At 40.8% G+C, this 15,205-nt stretch overlaps 2 protein-coding genes across 2 annotated transcripts in view; both read left to right on the plus strand.

Annotated features, from left to right (window-relative positions):
• Positions 1-4,682, plus strand: part of LOC310806437 (tomoregulin-1-like) — a 44,922-nt gene extending 40,240 nt beyond the window's left edge. The window contains exons 7-10 of the mRNA XM_083672532.1: positions 1,285-1,341; positions 2,059-2,176; positions 2,484-2,645; positions 3,006-4,682. Coding sequence (XP_083528658.1) covers positions 1,285-1,341; positions 2,059-2,176; positions 2,484-2,645; positions 3,006-3,090 — 422 coding nt within the window. The 3' untranslated portion in view covers positions 3,091-4,682. The remainder of the gene's footprint in view (positions 1-1,284; positions 1,342-2,058; positions 2,177-2,483; positions 2,646-3,005) is intronic.
• Positions 4,683-6,894: 2,212 nt separating this feature from the next.
• Positions 6,895-13,619, plus strand: cavin4a (caveolae associated protein 4a; the record flags this gene model as incomplete). The annotated part of the gene is made up of 2 exons (XM_083681768.1): positions 6,895-7,302; positions 10,778-13,619. 2 exons carry the CDS (start codon positions 6,895-6,897, stop codon positions 11,429-11,431), a joined length of 1,062 nt encoding a protein of 353 aa, XP_083537894.1. The 3' UTR covers positions 11,432-13,619.
• Between the last annotated feature and the right edge of the window lie 1,586 nt (positions 13,620-15,205).

The following is a 15,205-nucleotide window of genomic DNA, read 5'->3' on the forward strand; positions in this document are numbered from 1 at the left end:
TGTTTCATCATTAGGCTCACTGTTCAGGACCCTTTTGAATTTCCCACAACCAATGACTATTGCAACAATGAGAGAAAGGCACTGTCGATATTTCCTGAGGAGTGAGGGAGTATTAAATATTGATGAATTGATGTGTGCTGGCTCTGTTTACTTCTTCACAGGCCCACACCTCCTTATTCATCTCTCATCCTTCCTGTTTAGAATGTACTTCACCAACCTCTTCCATGGGACCGGCAGCACAACTGGCTGTCCACTGTTTCGTACCATCAGAAGCTCCAAATGCTGTCCTAACAGGCCTAAACTCCCCCTTTACTCTCTGTCACTGACTGGTCTTACCTCTCCTTTAAATGGGAAGACTTCCTCTTTCTCTTTTCAGATAGATTGACTTTGATGGATAGATCACTCCTCAGAGAGGAACTCTTCCCATATGAAATACTCGATCCCTGAAAAATAAAACAACCACTACACTTCCTCCACTCAAATAAACGGTTGAAGCTAGTTCCAAGAAGAGCAATATCATCCTCAACCAGATGGGCAGCTGCAGCTTCTTATGTAGACCTCCGACTTCTAACAGATAGACCTCCGACTTCTAACAAGCAGACAAGGGGCCCAATCCTGAACCCAGACTCCCCCTTGTGGATCTGAAAGGACTGAACAGGTGTAATCCATGTTGTGGAAACTCTACCCAGCCTACCAAAAGGGTAGGGGGTGCTATTGTCATGTTACTGATAGTTGTCCAAACCTTTCAGATCAACAAGAAGAAATCAAAATAGGCCATAGCATACCCCTGTCAACTCCTTACATAAAACACTTTGCTGGCTGAAGACAAATAAATGTGTAGCATGTGTATCTACACTCATCTGTTACTATTGCGTTGTGGTTTTGTTGTTGTTTTTGTTGTTGTTGTTGATCTGTGACAATGCAATGGCTGCTCTTCCTCTGTGGTTGCTGTAAGGTTTTAGAACTTTAACCCCTGGATATGACTATATATCTATGATCCTGGCCTCCAAATATGCTGGAGTATGCACAGTGTATGTTGAAACATTTTTGTGAATGAACTGCATTGGGCTGCCATAAGCAAGTAAGCAAGAATGCACCTTAATCTGAGATTCTTGCAGTCTTAAGATTCAAACTGCATGGTCAGGTCTCTCACAAGATATCAAATCACTATTTTATTCATTTGTGTTTATGGAATCTCATTCTGATGACTCAGGGAAACTGTCTAAACAAGAGTGTGATTGTGAATAGCTAAATCTCATTTCCTGTCTTATTTTCCTTGAGCAGATAAAGAAAAACTAGGGAAGAAAGATGATGGCAGTTCGTACAAGCCTGATCTTTTAGGTAAGGATGCTGATTCGTTCAATTGCATTTTCTCTTAAGTAAGTTTAACATTTCGATTCAGTTAGTAATTCCATCATAATGCCAAATATCAAAGTAACTTGGAATGTAATGTTAATACACTAAACTACACCACTTCAAGTAGTCAGTGCAGAAGCTGATCATAAAATAGATTAAACAAAATTTAAAAAAGCACACATGATTTTATTTTCATCTCTATTTTCATTGTGTGCATTGATATAACCAATTATATCTCTCTTGGGAGAACATTTGCATAAACCCTTTAGTCTTGATCAATGTCTTAACTGTTGATGCAACTTAAAAGAAGTCAGCATATGACAAGTACATATAAACAGGAAAAGTAACAGTGTTCTTATTCCACGTAATGACATGTTGTTATTATTATTGTAAGTGAAGTATTCCACACAGTCATTTAATGAGTCATTGCAATACTTATTACACTATACGTGTTACCACAATAATCATATGTCAATCAATCAATTACATTTATTTGTACAGCACTTTTTACATAGACAAATGTCACAAAGTGCGTCACAACAAAAACAATACCAAACAATACAAACAATAAATACAATACAAACAATATGATCTAACTCTAAACCACAGACCACCAAAAGCAGGACTTTTGGGCCAAACTCCCCAGAGGGGAGAAAAATAATCTGTTTTGTCTGAAACCTCATTTCCATGTTGGCTCCTCAGACACAGCTGACCAGGGGGATGGATCCTACGCTGGGATGCTCATACCCTGTGCAGACATCTACGCTGGCTTCTGTGTGCATGGGATATGCGAGATGAAGTACAACATAGCCACCTGCAGGTCTGTCTGGAGATTGCCCTGGCTCCTCCTCCCTTCATCTCACATTCACTTGACTGCTAATATTCAAGAGATGTCGATGAGTGTTGTGCACTCGTGAATTGAATCGTGTCTACTTCAACTGACACAAGAGCTGGAAATGATCTGATGTTTTATCACATTTTGAGTATATTTGATTGAAGAATGTTTACATGGTACAGCATGTTAATAAACCATATCATGATTTGACATAGAGCTACATTACATCTTTCTATATTTCTCATATTTCTACTGCTTTTGCATCACCTTTCTCCTCGTGGTGGTGACACAGCTGTGACAACGGGTACAAGGGCGCACAGTGTGAAGAGCCCCAGGACTTCAACATCCTGTACGTGGTGCCCAGCGGACAGAAGCTTCACTATGTCCTCATCGCCGCCATCATCGGAGCTGTGCAGATCGCCATCATTGTTGCAGTGGTGACGTGCATTACAAGGTAGGTGGTAAGGCAGGTACCACCTGTTACAGGGGTGTGATGTTTAGTCTTTCAGGTTATCAAGTACAGTTGAGCAGAAGAGATAAGATGAGACCCCAGGTGTGAGTGTCTTAAAGCCAAGAAAACTTTAAGTGTGTGTACACTGAGGAAATAACACTTGTACGGAAGGCAAATAACCCTACATGCAATCTACCTGTGTAAAGTTACTCAGGGCTTAAAATGTTGATGTTCATGGGGATGAACTTGATGTTCAAGAGATAATCTCGCCTAGCAGACAATCAAATCATCTGTGACATGGCTGTCATTAAGTAGATATGCAATGATCTTAAAATATATTTTTGATGTGTTTATTTTTTACAGGAAATGCCCGAAAAACAACAGGGGCCGTCGACAAAAACAAAACCTTGGACACTTCTCATCAGACACTAATTCCAGAATGGTATAGCTCCTTTTTTTTATAGGTTTTTCTTACAAAGTGGAATACCATTTTTTTATGTAAAATGTGTTATATTCTTTTTTTCCTGAAGAAGAATGAGGATATTTATTTCAGGGGCCTTATTTTTCCTTTTCTCTGGTGGATATGTAGCGTATCTTGCAGCGCTATTTGAACATGTTTGAACGGCCACAGACTGGTATGAGGAAACCGGCAACAAAGCCACTCGTCGCTTTAGCTTTTTATCGTCATTTTTTAATTTATTTTGTATTCTCGTTTGTTTACTTTGAATGCTTTTTTGAATATGGTACCTTTGGCAAACTGGCAAACATAGAATCTTGTGGAAATGTAAGCAACGTCTGCCTCTTTGGAATGTGCTATTTATTGGAAACAATTATTTCTGAGCCCCTCTCTCTGTCTTGTTAACTTTATATCTCTTTTTACAAATGATGTGCAGCTGATCACCAAATGCAGTTTTTATTTCTTGGGTGAGGGGTCAGCAAGCGAGGTGGATATGTTTACACTAATTCTCTGGTATGTAATTCAATTAAAATAATACACTGTGTTTAACTAGCTAATAATTCATTTTTTGTTAATGCTTATGTTATTTTTTACCTTTTTTTTCTTTACATTATTACTACAAGGTTTATTTTACATTTCTAGTTACTATATATCGCATGACTTGTGAAACTGTGTTCCGTGGTGTAGTTTTAACTTAAAGAAATGCTGCCAAATCTCGAAGCTTCCATCTCAGCACTACCAATCCGATTATTCCAGCACATTATAATAGGTCTCCATGTAGAATTTTATTCGGTTGGTAGATTGAAGAGATGTGAAGGGTATTTGGAGATTTTGTCAGTCAGAAAAAAAGGAATGTGTAATGTTTAAAACTATTTTTAAACCACAGTTGTAGACATCATCTCGGGGTAACTTCAAAGTACCTATGGCTGGAGTTTTACTTTGATGACGAGACATTAAAATGGATTGTAATGTGTCAAGACAGCATTTTTGTTTGTCTTGGTCTTTTAACCGTCTTACTATCACAGGATTGTAATGGAAGAGATATCAGCATTTGGGGTACAGTGCTGGTTCATGTAAAAGAACAGTGAAATTAAGGACTACACATTGAGGTACTATCATCCCTTTATGATATTTGTCATGTAATTAAAAACTGTCTTGGTTGCTAAAATGGATGTTAACCAGACATTTCTTTGAATGTGAAGATATTATGTATTTTTTCCCACAATGTTTTACATTTTGCTCCTCAGCAAGACATTCCGGACACAGAGCAAATTTGAAATGGCAGAAAAATGTAAATATGACGCTTTGAACACTTCCGAGGTCCAAAGTGTAACACTTAACCGGCAGGTTAAGCTGTTTGTGTTCAATATTTTCATTACTGGGGCCTTTATGTAAATGTATTGGTCTGCGTTCATCTGTTCGTAGGTCTTTGAGCCAAGTGTTTCTACGTGTTGTTTACCATCCCAGCCGTGACTATAAATGTGACTAGAATGTGTTTGACATGTTGTCGATATTCTGCATGTAGGACTTTATAGGCCATTTTTGTCCCCAAAAAATAAAATGGAAATGTTTTTTTTAATGTATGTCATGGATTGGAATGCATCATTTAAGTGTAAATGTACTGTTTTACTTCACGATCATCACTCAAGAGTGTAGGGTAAAAATGGCTGTGATACCTTTTTTTGTATCTTTAACTGGCTATCTAACCAATATTGTGTTTCTGTGTGTGTGGATGAAATATTTTCAATGTGTAAAGCAAATGTGGTACGTAATTGTAGTGTGTTTGTGTGTTTGGAGTGTGTGTGTAGTATGCCTGCAGTGACTAATGAGACTTCTCTGTACCCATGTGGCCGGCCACAGAGACTCTCCTCCCCAGTTTGCACACAAAAGTTGAACCGTTTGTGACAGTCAAGAGATAACTTCACCTCTGAATGTGCCCTCCTGCTCTCTGTACCGCCCATCCACAACCAGAGCTGTCAGGAGGTGTTTCTTGTGTGACATGAGACATGAGCATGAACATGGCCTCCAGTGATGTAATCTCCCCTCTTCCATTTCTAGTTCAGACCACAGTACGAGGGGGGTTAGATAATTAATTGGCACTCGAATCTAATTAAAAACTGCTCATCTGCAGAAGCCAGAATGGGAGCAGAGGTCACAGCCCCTCCTCCTGAAAACGCGTAGACATACATTTCAGGAAGGGTAGGTAGAGGGGGAATATGAAAGGGGGATTTGGGGGTAGGTTGGTGGTAGGCTAAGGCACTTTACTGCTATGTAATTATAGACAGTGGTGGGGGTGGGGGTAGGGTTTTTGGGAGCAGAAGCAGCTGCTGACTTCAGTTGAGGCGAATCAGCAGCCCCCCCTTCCCCCTTCCCCCTGAGGAACAGGGACCTGCCCCTGATTGGGAGAGGGAGGTGGGGAGGGGGCGCTTGATCCTCAAGGCAGTCTCAGCTCACTGGTTTCAGTCGGTGGTAGGGACCCGCTCTCTGACCTTTTGGTATTCTGAAAGGAAATCAATGGAAACAGGACCACTGGGGAAGGGAATATGCTGAGATGCAGAGATGGGACAGAAGGGAGACTGAATGGTGCACAGGCAGGACAGGACTGAAACAGTTCACAATTATCAGGACTGCACTGAAACTGGCATTTAGTTCAAACTAGAGAACAGTGAAACGATTCAAACTGGTTACTGAGGACTGAGATTCAACAATTATCATAAGGTATCTGATGAAACCAATGGATTAAAAATAAGAAAAGAAGTAACATATATCAAGCTACTCTTACCTGATGATGAAAAGAGAAAAGTTAGATTTGAGGTTTTTCCATTTGCCACTATAAAGGTATATGAGGTTCTGTTGTTGCCATGCACTATGAACAACAAAGAAGATTTACATTTGAATTTGATGACTTTGAATTTGAGCACTTCAACAAATCAAAGTGGAATATCTAACTGTAACAAGTCCAATACAGTCAGTAGCTAACAGATGGGGGCTTCAAATCACTCAATGCTCCCGCTGTCTATATGGCACCACTTTGATACTCATTGCCATACAGTGTTGTCAGTGGACAATATAAAAGAGTTCTGATCTCACTCCCATTCAATGTGTGGACTCTGCTGCCCTGGGGAATGCAAAAAGGGCAGCACCACAATGTTTAATCCCCTCAACATTCCAGCAATGGATAATCAAGGCTGACAACCAGGGTCAGGGTCTTCTTTAAACCTGTCACTACAGAGACCACGAATGACTCAGAAGCTGTCGTTGATATACATGACATACAGCTGCATATGTTAAGATATGCAGAGATGATTACACCACTTGCTGAATGGAAAGTTATGAATTAATCTGGGTCTAACAGTGAGTGAGGGAGGGGGATTTCCATCATCCCTTGCTTTGCATCCTCCAAAAATGCCCAAGTGTCACCTTACCAAAAGAGTATTTATATCCATGGGGTGCGTACTGACATCGCCGCACCCTTTCAGTCTCTTGCCCCCCCTGAGTGATGTTAGCAGGTCCCTTCTTGTTCCTACTGCCTATTCTAAAGGGGTAGGTGGAGTCTACTCCCTCTTCTGCGGCAGACCTGAGCTGGGTCACAGTGGTAGGGAGTCACCTCTCTCTGGTCTCTGAACTGGTAACTTAATGGTTCCGGAGCCCTCCAAACCAAGACAAATCACACCCGAGATCCTGAAGTTCTCAGACACCAAAGCTTTGAGAAGTCGCTCTTGCCCCTAACCAAGTCCAAGTTTCGTGGAGAAAAAACTCATTTTATTTTCTACTCTTCTCCTTTGAAACATCGTTATGGATCAGCAGAAGTACCGCACGGCAGGGGTGCCGGACAAGCTGGAAGTGCTGGGGGTGGAGGACGAGGCGGGCAACCCCATTAGTGCCCTGACCATCCTGTCCCTGTTGGAGCGCGTGGCGGGCATCATGGACAATGTGCAGTCCTGTCAGCAGCGCATGGAGGAGCGGCAGCTGGAGCTGGAGAACAACATCAAGTCCATCCAGGGTGACGTGCTGAAGCTCGCCAAGGACCACACCACCACCAGCGGCACTGTGGAGAAGCTGCTCCAGAAGACCCGCAAGGTCAGCTCCAATGTCAAAGAGGTGCGCAGTCGCGTGGAGAAGCAGAACGTCCGTGTCAAGAAGGTGGAGACCACACAAGAGGAGCTCCTGACCCGAAACAAGTTCCGTGTCGTTATTTATCAGGTAATTGTGTCTACCAGTAACAGTCATGTACACATTGTAATGAAATTGCAACAAAATTGCAACCCCCCCCCCCCCCCCCCCCCCCCTCACAGGATGCTCAATAAAATATGTATACAGTTTGTGTTTAGACTAAACGAAATCCCAGAGTTCAAAAGAATCAAAGACCAATTTTACTATACCATGGAGGTGTGATATTACCTTGGAGTAAGTCCATACATTGTTTGGTGGTGTAAAGATGTAATGTCCCCAGCTTAGGTTTTAGGGGTATTGTGGTGAGGAGATTATACCTCCCCCAGTAGAGATTCTCATCTCCCCCAGTATACAGTACAATGAGGATCTACAAGACTGAAACGCTGACTCCCTTCCACTGAAATGGACTACTGTCAGGTCAAGTGTAATAGAACTTCAAGACTTGGAGAAGAGAAGGGAGGAAGAATGACATCCCTCACTCTTAAACTTGGGTGAAGTTACGGTATATCATGGACAAGAATAGATGGGAACGTTAAAAGAGAGGCTACTTGTCGCCTTCAGTATCAATAGAATAGAATAGATAGTAGCTCCGGTTAAAGAGACTTCCAGACTTTATAATAGTAATGAGAGATATGTGTGCTTTCCCCTGGAAGCAGCTGCGTTGTGCTTGTGAAAGAGTGGACTATTCTGGGAGCCATGGCATGCTCCCTACTGCCAATGGGGACACACGATAAACTGCCGTCAAAAATAAGGTTACGCCATGCCCTTCTAACATAGCAGCAGGCGGCTGGGGCCAATTTGGAGAGAGGGGAAACCTGCCAATCACTATGACCTGGCTTTGGGGCAGCCTCTTCATATGCTGAAGAGAGAGCAAGATCGCAATAAGGAGCAGTCAATGGGTGTCAGATGCATTTTATTGTACACGAATAAAAGATGTAGCATTTTCTTCTGTCATGACCAATGTCTGACAGAAGATTTGACAGCATTTGTCAAACAGCATTAATTAAATAAATTAAAAAATGTCTCTAATTATGACAGACAAAAACAGACTGGAATTACTAAATATGTCTTTAGTGGGCCATCATTTCATCCTCTAAATGTGACACGACGGCCTGTCTCAGATCAGCCATGGCATTTGAAAGGCCACAGCTTTAATGGAGTATCATTATATACTGTATGATTGAACTTATAAGCCATAGAGGCTAGCTTCTCATGGAAAGATATGTTTGCAATTGGCAAATTGCAGTGTTTGCATTGGTACAAATTCCTGACAGTCTCTAGAATATGACAATAGAGATGGCCTCCAAATATTATAATAATATGCATTTCTGGTTTTATGTGGAGAATCCCATGTTTGTTCTGTAGTTCCTATGAGGGACTGAATTTCCCTCTAACCTGAAGGGGGACAGTCTGAGTGTAGGATTTCCAGATGACTGATTTGCTGTCGGTTATTCTGAGGGCCTGGCTAGCAGGGCATAGATCTCCTAATATAGTGATTTTGCCTATGACGCAGCGGTGGCTGCACTGGTCATTCCACTTTAGTTAGGAAGCTATGACGGTTCACTTGAGACAGTCATTGCCAGTGGCAAGGCATGGCAAGGCTGAATAATGGGCTAGAGCAGGCAACTATGGGTCAGGCAGTAATAGGATGAATAATTGTTGTCCTACAATGGTGAATGTCACTATGTATATGACAAATGTTAGATGTAGAAATACAGCATGTTAAATTTAACCACTGGTATTAGTTGCATATCAAGTAATGCTTGAATGTCAAAGGTGAAGACAAAAGTCAAGATATGTTCAATGAATGAGCAGAGAAAACGGTTCCTGCTTTGAAGAAACCGGTAGACCACTCATTCATCTTGCCACTCCTGGTCAACCAGTGACAGCTAAACATTCATTCTAACAAAGAAGCTAGCTAAATCTTTAACTTATCTTGAAATCTAAAATACTGTTTTGTCTTGACCTTTGACATTCAAGCATTACTTGTGCAACTAATATCAGTGTTTCAATTTCACATGTATTGTTTAACATGTGCTGTATTTATACATCTAATAAGAGTTACTGTAGGGTATGTACAGCAAATTGGTGACAAACTGAGGTCCAAAGAGTTTTGACAACTACTACTAAACATTGAACTTAGTCCAGCGCCTCCTACTGTCATGTAACCATTACAACAGAGGACACGTCAGTGACAGAGTTCAATGACGATGGCACTGCCAGTTGACTGAACCAGTGGAATTAAGTTGTGACAACTATTATCACATGGGTGGTTGATGGCAATGTTGGTCAATCGACAACATAAACAGGTCGTATACTGTTAAGAAATTTCGACACCATCAGGTCAGAAAACTAATAAATAGTGGCCCACATTCCTCCCTGGTGGTATAACTATTGTGTCATTCACTGAGCCTGGGCATGTTCAGACGACTCCCCTTGATTAATGAGTGTGATTGCCGGTCGCTGAATCTTAATTAGGATTAATTAGGTCTCAGATTCAAAGTCACCTGCAGAACCCAGCAGGTCGTTCAGGCATCAGAATGGGTTTTCTAGGAATTCCTGATGGAGAGGGAAGTTTAGGCACAATGGCACACATAGTAGGTTACATTTCCAGAGATGTGGTGTTCACTTTTTTAGAGTGCTTGTTAATGGAAACAATTTCAAAGCTATTCTCAAATTCAAAGCTATTCTCTCCAAAGTGTGTGCTGAAGATGTCTATATCTCAAGAGTTGCTTGTTGTAGATGGCAGTGATACTGTGTGTTTTGTGTAGAGAAACTGATATCACCACAGAGCTCTGAGCACTGTCAAACATGCCTCATGGTATTGAGTGGTTTACTGGCATGACATATATAGCCCAGCAGGAAACATACGGTTGCAACCCCTCTGCATCACAAGGACATACAGCCATTTTATGTGGGTTAGACAAAGCCTAGCATCACCTCTGCAATTGACGAGGAAAATAGCAATTTCTCGATAATTACCTCAAAAGTGCACATACAATCACTTGCTTTACTGTAACTCCAGAAGTAAACTGCTATACATCGCTTACAGGATACATATGTAAAAACAACATTTATGGAAGACAGCTGAAACCTGCAGGCAGGCACATGTAAAATAATGCTGCCCAGTGATATTCATTAAAGGAAAATTCTAGAACAATCTTTTTTATAGGATACAGTGCAAGTAGATTTCAAATCCAAACTTTTGGAGTACAGACCCAAAAAAAGAAAAAATGTTTCACTGTTCCTTTACCGAAGCAGGGAACTGTCTTGTCATTCCATAATTATGGTCTGAAAATATAATTATTTTATGCACAGGGGCCTCATAGATATTGTAATATAAACCTTACATTTACTTCACGATATCATTTTGACACAAAAGTATCATCACAAACATACTTTGGAATAAAATGCCGCTTTAAGAGGTGTTGATAAGTTAACTTTAGAAGTCAATTCATTATCACCCATACATTTACTATTCTTCTGTTCCTTTGGCTTCCTCTAGGGGGAGACACAGATCCCTTCGGTAGCAGTGACAAAGACCCCCAAGGGAGCCGGTATGGAGGACCTGGAGGTGGAGCCAGACACTTACGATATCCCTGCAGACATCTCCTCGGATGAGGAGTACATGGTGGTGGAGGAGGCTGAGTCTTCCAGAAGCGCCCGTCTGAAGAAATCTGGAATGAAGGGTATCGAGAGCATCAAAGCCGCCTTCTCCAAAGAGAGTATGGTCAAGACCAAGGACAACCTGGGCACAAAGTTCCATAACCTGGGCGAGAAAGTGGTGCCCCCCGAGAAAAGGGAGAAGATGCACCAGGCTGGCGAACGCCTCAAGCAGTCCGGCGAGAGGCTGAAGGACAACATCGCCAAAAAGGTCCCCACCAAGGAGACCTTCAGGATCAAGCTGAAGAAGGAGAGGACCGTGGCAGAGGGTCAGGAGGGTCAGGAGGGGGCTGAGGGCACCGGAGAGGAAGAGGAAGCAGTGACCCCCACCAAAGCAAGGAAAGGAAGCCCAGATGTCACCTACACAGAGGTGGTGACGGAAACCAAGAGGGAGGGTCCGGTGGAGGAGCCGGCTGCGACCCGGATAGGGGAAGAAGCGATGTTCACTGTGGAAGCAGTGGATGAGGGCAAAGAGCAGGATTACGACAGGAAGTAGATCTCCTGGATGTGGCTGTAGGTCACGAAAACAGGAAGTGGGGTAGGAAGAGAGCCCTGCAAGAGGAGAGAGGGTCTGTGATGAATTTAAATCAATGACAGACATTTTACTTTATAAATATGTATTAAACCGAAGAGGTGCTTGTGTTGGATATAGATACTGACCTGTCTTTAAAGAGGGGTGGAAGGTGTTCTGTGACCAGGTAATCTATACAGATTGTTTGTTAGGGTGATGTTAATCATCTCACATAATCAAAATGTGTTATAATTGTTCAACTTTGGCATGGATTTTGTTCACAATTTTGGGGTGGGTTGTACATGGACACAGTCACAGATGAACACAGAGGAATGAGTACAATGTTAAGTTTTTCATGAACAGACGTAAGGTTAACTTATCTAGATGAACTGCTGTGATGATTTTGGTACACAGACTAATTTGCTCTCAGATGTGTGGTTTGTGTAAACAAACGCAAGGATGAATGACCAGTATAATATAAATGCTGCCAAATTAGAATGTGTTTGCACAAGTTGGCTAGAGGGAAAAGAGAATTAACGAAGGGAGAAAATAACGATGGCAACATGCGTTCCAATTCTGAGATGATTCTGAATGTTAGGGACATGTTTGTGTATGATATTGATCTTAACTCTGAATGTAAAATGTTGTACATAGCATAACCATAATTATAAAATTGGTCAACACAGATTTCAGCTGGTCTCTGAAGAGTCTGGAAAGGTAAAGTTACACATTAATATAAACGACAGACTGGGCTCTGTGCGTTAAAAAACCAACAAGGATTGACTATTTGGTTACAATGGGTTCTATGATGAGGGGGTGACTCAGTAGTAGGTAATTATAGGCAGATAATTGTGGCATAAACAGGCAGCCACAAGTAACGATAGTTGAGGATTAGATTTACATTAATGAAAATATCTAAGTGTGGTTCATATACTCCAGCACACACCCAAGTACTAAAGCCTAGACTTTGCGTGTACAGTACTTTGTTTTTACCTTAGTTCTCATAGCAATTAAATCAGTAACACTTTTGATTAGGGAACACTTTTAAGCAGTTATCTGTAGCTTATAAGTGTTTGCTTTCTACCGGGCATGGTTGACCTTGAGGTTAGGGAGGCTAGCCAGTATCCGCAAGATTGCCAGTTCAATGTGGTTGTCAGATGTGAGCCGGTGATTGGAGGGTTCCCTAAGAAATGGCTAGTAAGACCTTATAATGACCCAGTTAGCTACTTAGCTGAATTCCTAATTAGTGTTTCCTGTAGTAAAGTGTTACAATTAAAGGTATATCAAAGCTATCCCTGAGTAAATATAGATTTAAAATATGTCATAAAAGTTGCACAAGAGGTTATGCTAAGTTTTAGAGACGTCATATCTCAAATGTACTATGTTCTGTGAAGAATAAGTTCCATAGTTTTGACTTCAGAGGTATGATTGTGTAGTGCCATCAAAACAGAAAAGGAAATAGTAAAGGCGATATGGGTATCTGTAATGTTTAGAGCAGCAGAAAGTTTTGAGCACTGCTGGAATTTTGTGCAATGATGTCTGTAATTTTTGATCAAAGACAAAAAAAAATTAAAAAGATAAATATAGTTACTCACTATTTCAAAGTAGTTTCTTATTGAATACCATTTACAGCTTGTTTATACCCCTCATTTGGTAAAAAAGAGAATTACATTGCTTTCCTTTGTTATATAATGCCACCTACTATCCATAGAACAATGTAATGAGTTTCAAACAGTATGAGGAGCCAGATCAAATCATGCCTTAGCAATGGGATTGGATTGATTTGATTTTTAAGTATTGATGTTACTGGGGTAGAGGCACAATAAGTAAAATGTAGTTGATAGTTATGAATACCGGCATTGCTAGCCATTTATTTCATGCTACATCATTTACAAAAATGTTTTATTTTTTTGTGAATTGATGCTTTTTTGCCAACCCCAGCATTAAAAAATGTAATGTTTCATTGAGATAATTATCACTTGACACTGTTGTTGATCTTAAGAAATGAACACCTGCAATATAGATAAAAAAACATAGATTTTATGTAAGTGTCCATGACGTATGCTTTATTGATGAAAAATATTAATTGTCATTGATATGCACAGTGATATGTGACATGTATAAGCAGCACCAGAGATGTTCATGATTGTTTTGTTTTTGTATAAATAAAGGCCTAATGCCACCTCTATCAACTCTTAAGTATATTCTTTTGAAAATATCACACCACTATCTTTGTGAAGGACACAAGTGACAGGAATTAAATCATATATTTAATCTTGGAAAAAGTACAGACATTGAACTCACACACCTCAGTGAATTGGCACTGGCTTATGAACACCCATAAAAGCATGCCAATCTCATCTACAGCTCAAATGAAATCACTACACGTGATATAGGCTCAAGCAAAGTGCAATCACTCAGCTGAGTCAGCAATGTCCTTAAGGTTCACTTCTGTGGCTGCATTGGAATATAAATTAAATGTCAATTATTCTGAATCAGAAAGAAATGGACTTTGCAGGTCCTCTGTGTGGCGAGGGGTCAAAGTGGCAGTTTGTCCGTGTAAATATATTGCCCTAAGCAAATAGTCTGGGCCTCTTGCAACGTCTGTGAATTGCTGTAACTTCCCCGGTTTATAACCACAGCAGTGTGTTCTGAAAGTGCCTCTGATAAAAAATGGCTTTAATTGGATGCACAGCAGCGCTCACAGTTTAATCTCACCTGCTGCATACCATGAACAAGTCCTTGTGGGAAGCATATGTTTTTAGACAATTTTATCTTCGTTGCAAGTGGGATACATTTTCACCTGGGCAATATTTGTAATCATTGAGCTTGTTTGACTTCAAAGTGAAAGAGATTGTTAGTACGTTCGAGGTGACACAGATTCATCTTGTGATGGTGCGGCTAAAGTGATATTAAACATTAAACATGTCATAATCGGGCGCAACGAGGAAAGTGCACCTCAGACTGCACCTATTGGTGAATTGACTGTTTTCAAATAATAAATGGAAATTAATCAAGCTCCGGTAACCTTTCAGCCTACCTCAAATCCGTGGACTGCCTTCAAATAAACACAAAACTGTAAGAAGCAAGACTAATCATGAATCAAATAAGCACTACACGTTCCGGTAACTTTCAGTCATACGTCTGAACTAATTCACATAAGGAGGGGCAACACGTGTACAATAAACATTGTCCCTCACAAATGATGTTGCGCCCCTCCTTATGTGAATTAGTTCAGACGTATGACTGAAAGTTACCGGAACGTGTAGTGCTTATTTGATTCATGATTAGTCTTGCTTCTTACAGTTTTGCGTTTATATATATATTATAGTAAAAACAAGCTAGCTGCTGTGCTTACTGTACCAGCTGATGTACTAGGCTATACAGTTAGGCTACATGCAACACTGCTATGAGATGAATAAATATACTATTACTGAGTCTGGGCTTTTGGTGAAGAATAATAGCAACCCCTTTGACCATCATCATCCTTGTATGTAGTTATGCAGCGAGGGAACCAACACAGCCAGTCCAACAACAACACAACACAACACAACACAACACAACACAACACAACACAACACAACACAACACAACACAACACAACACAACACAACACAACACAGAGTGGCTAACTATCTATAAATCCAGTAGTACCCCATTACCCTGGGCCTGGGTTAACATACAGTTTATTACATGGTGTCTACAGTATTTGGGACGTGGGAGGTACATGCATGTATCATATGGTGACATTCTGCTAGG

Source organism: Argentina silus (genome assembly GCF_951799395.1).
Source record: "Argentina silus genome assembly, chromosome: 1".
NCBI lineage: Eukaryota > Metazoa > Chordata > Actinopteri > Argentiniformes > Argentinidae > Argentina > Argentina silus.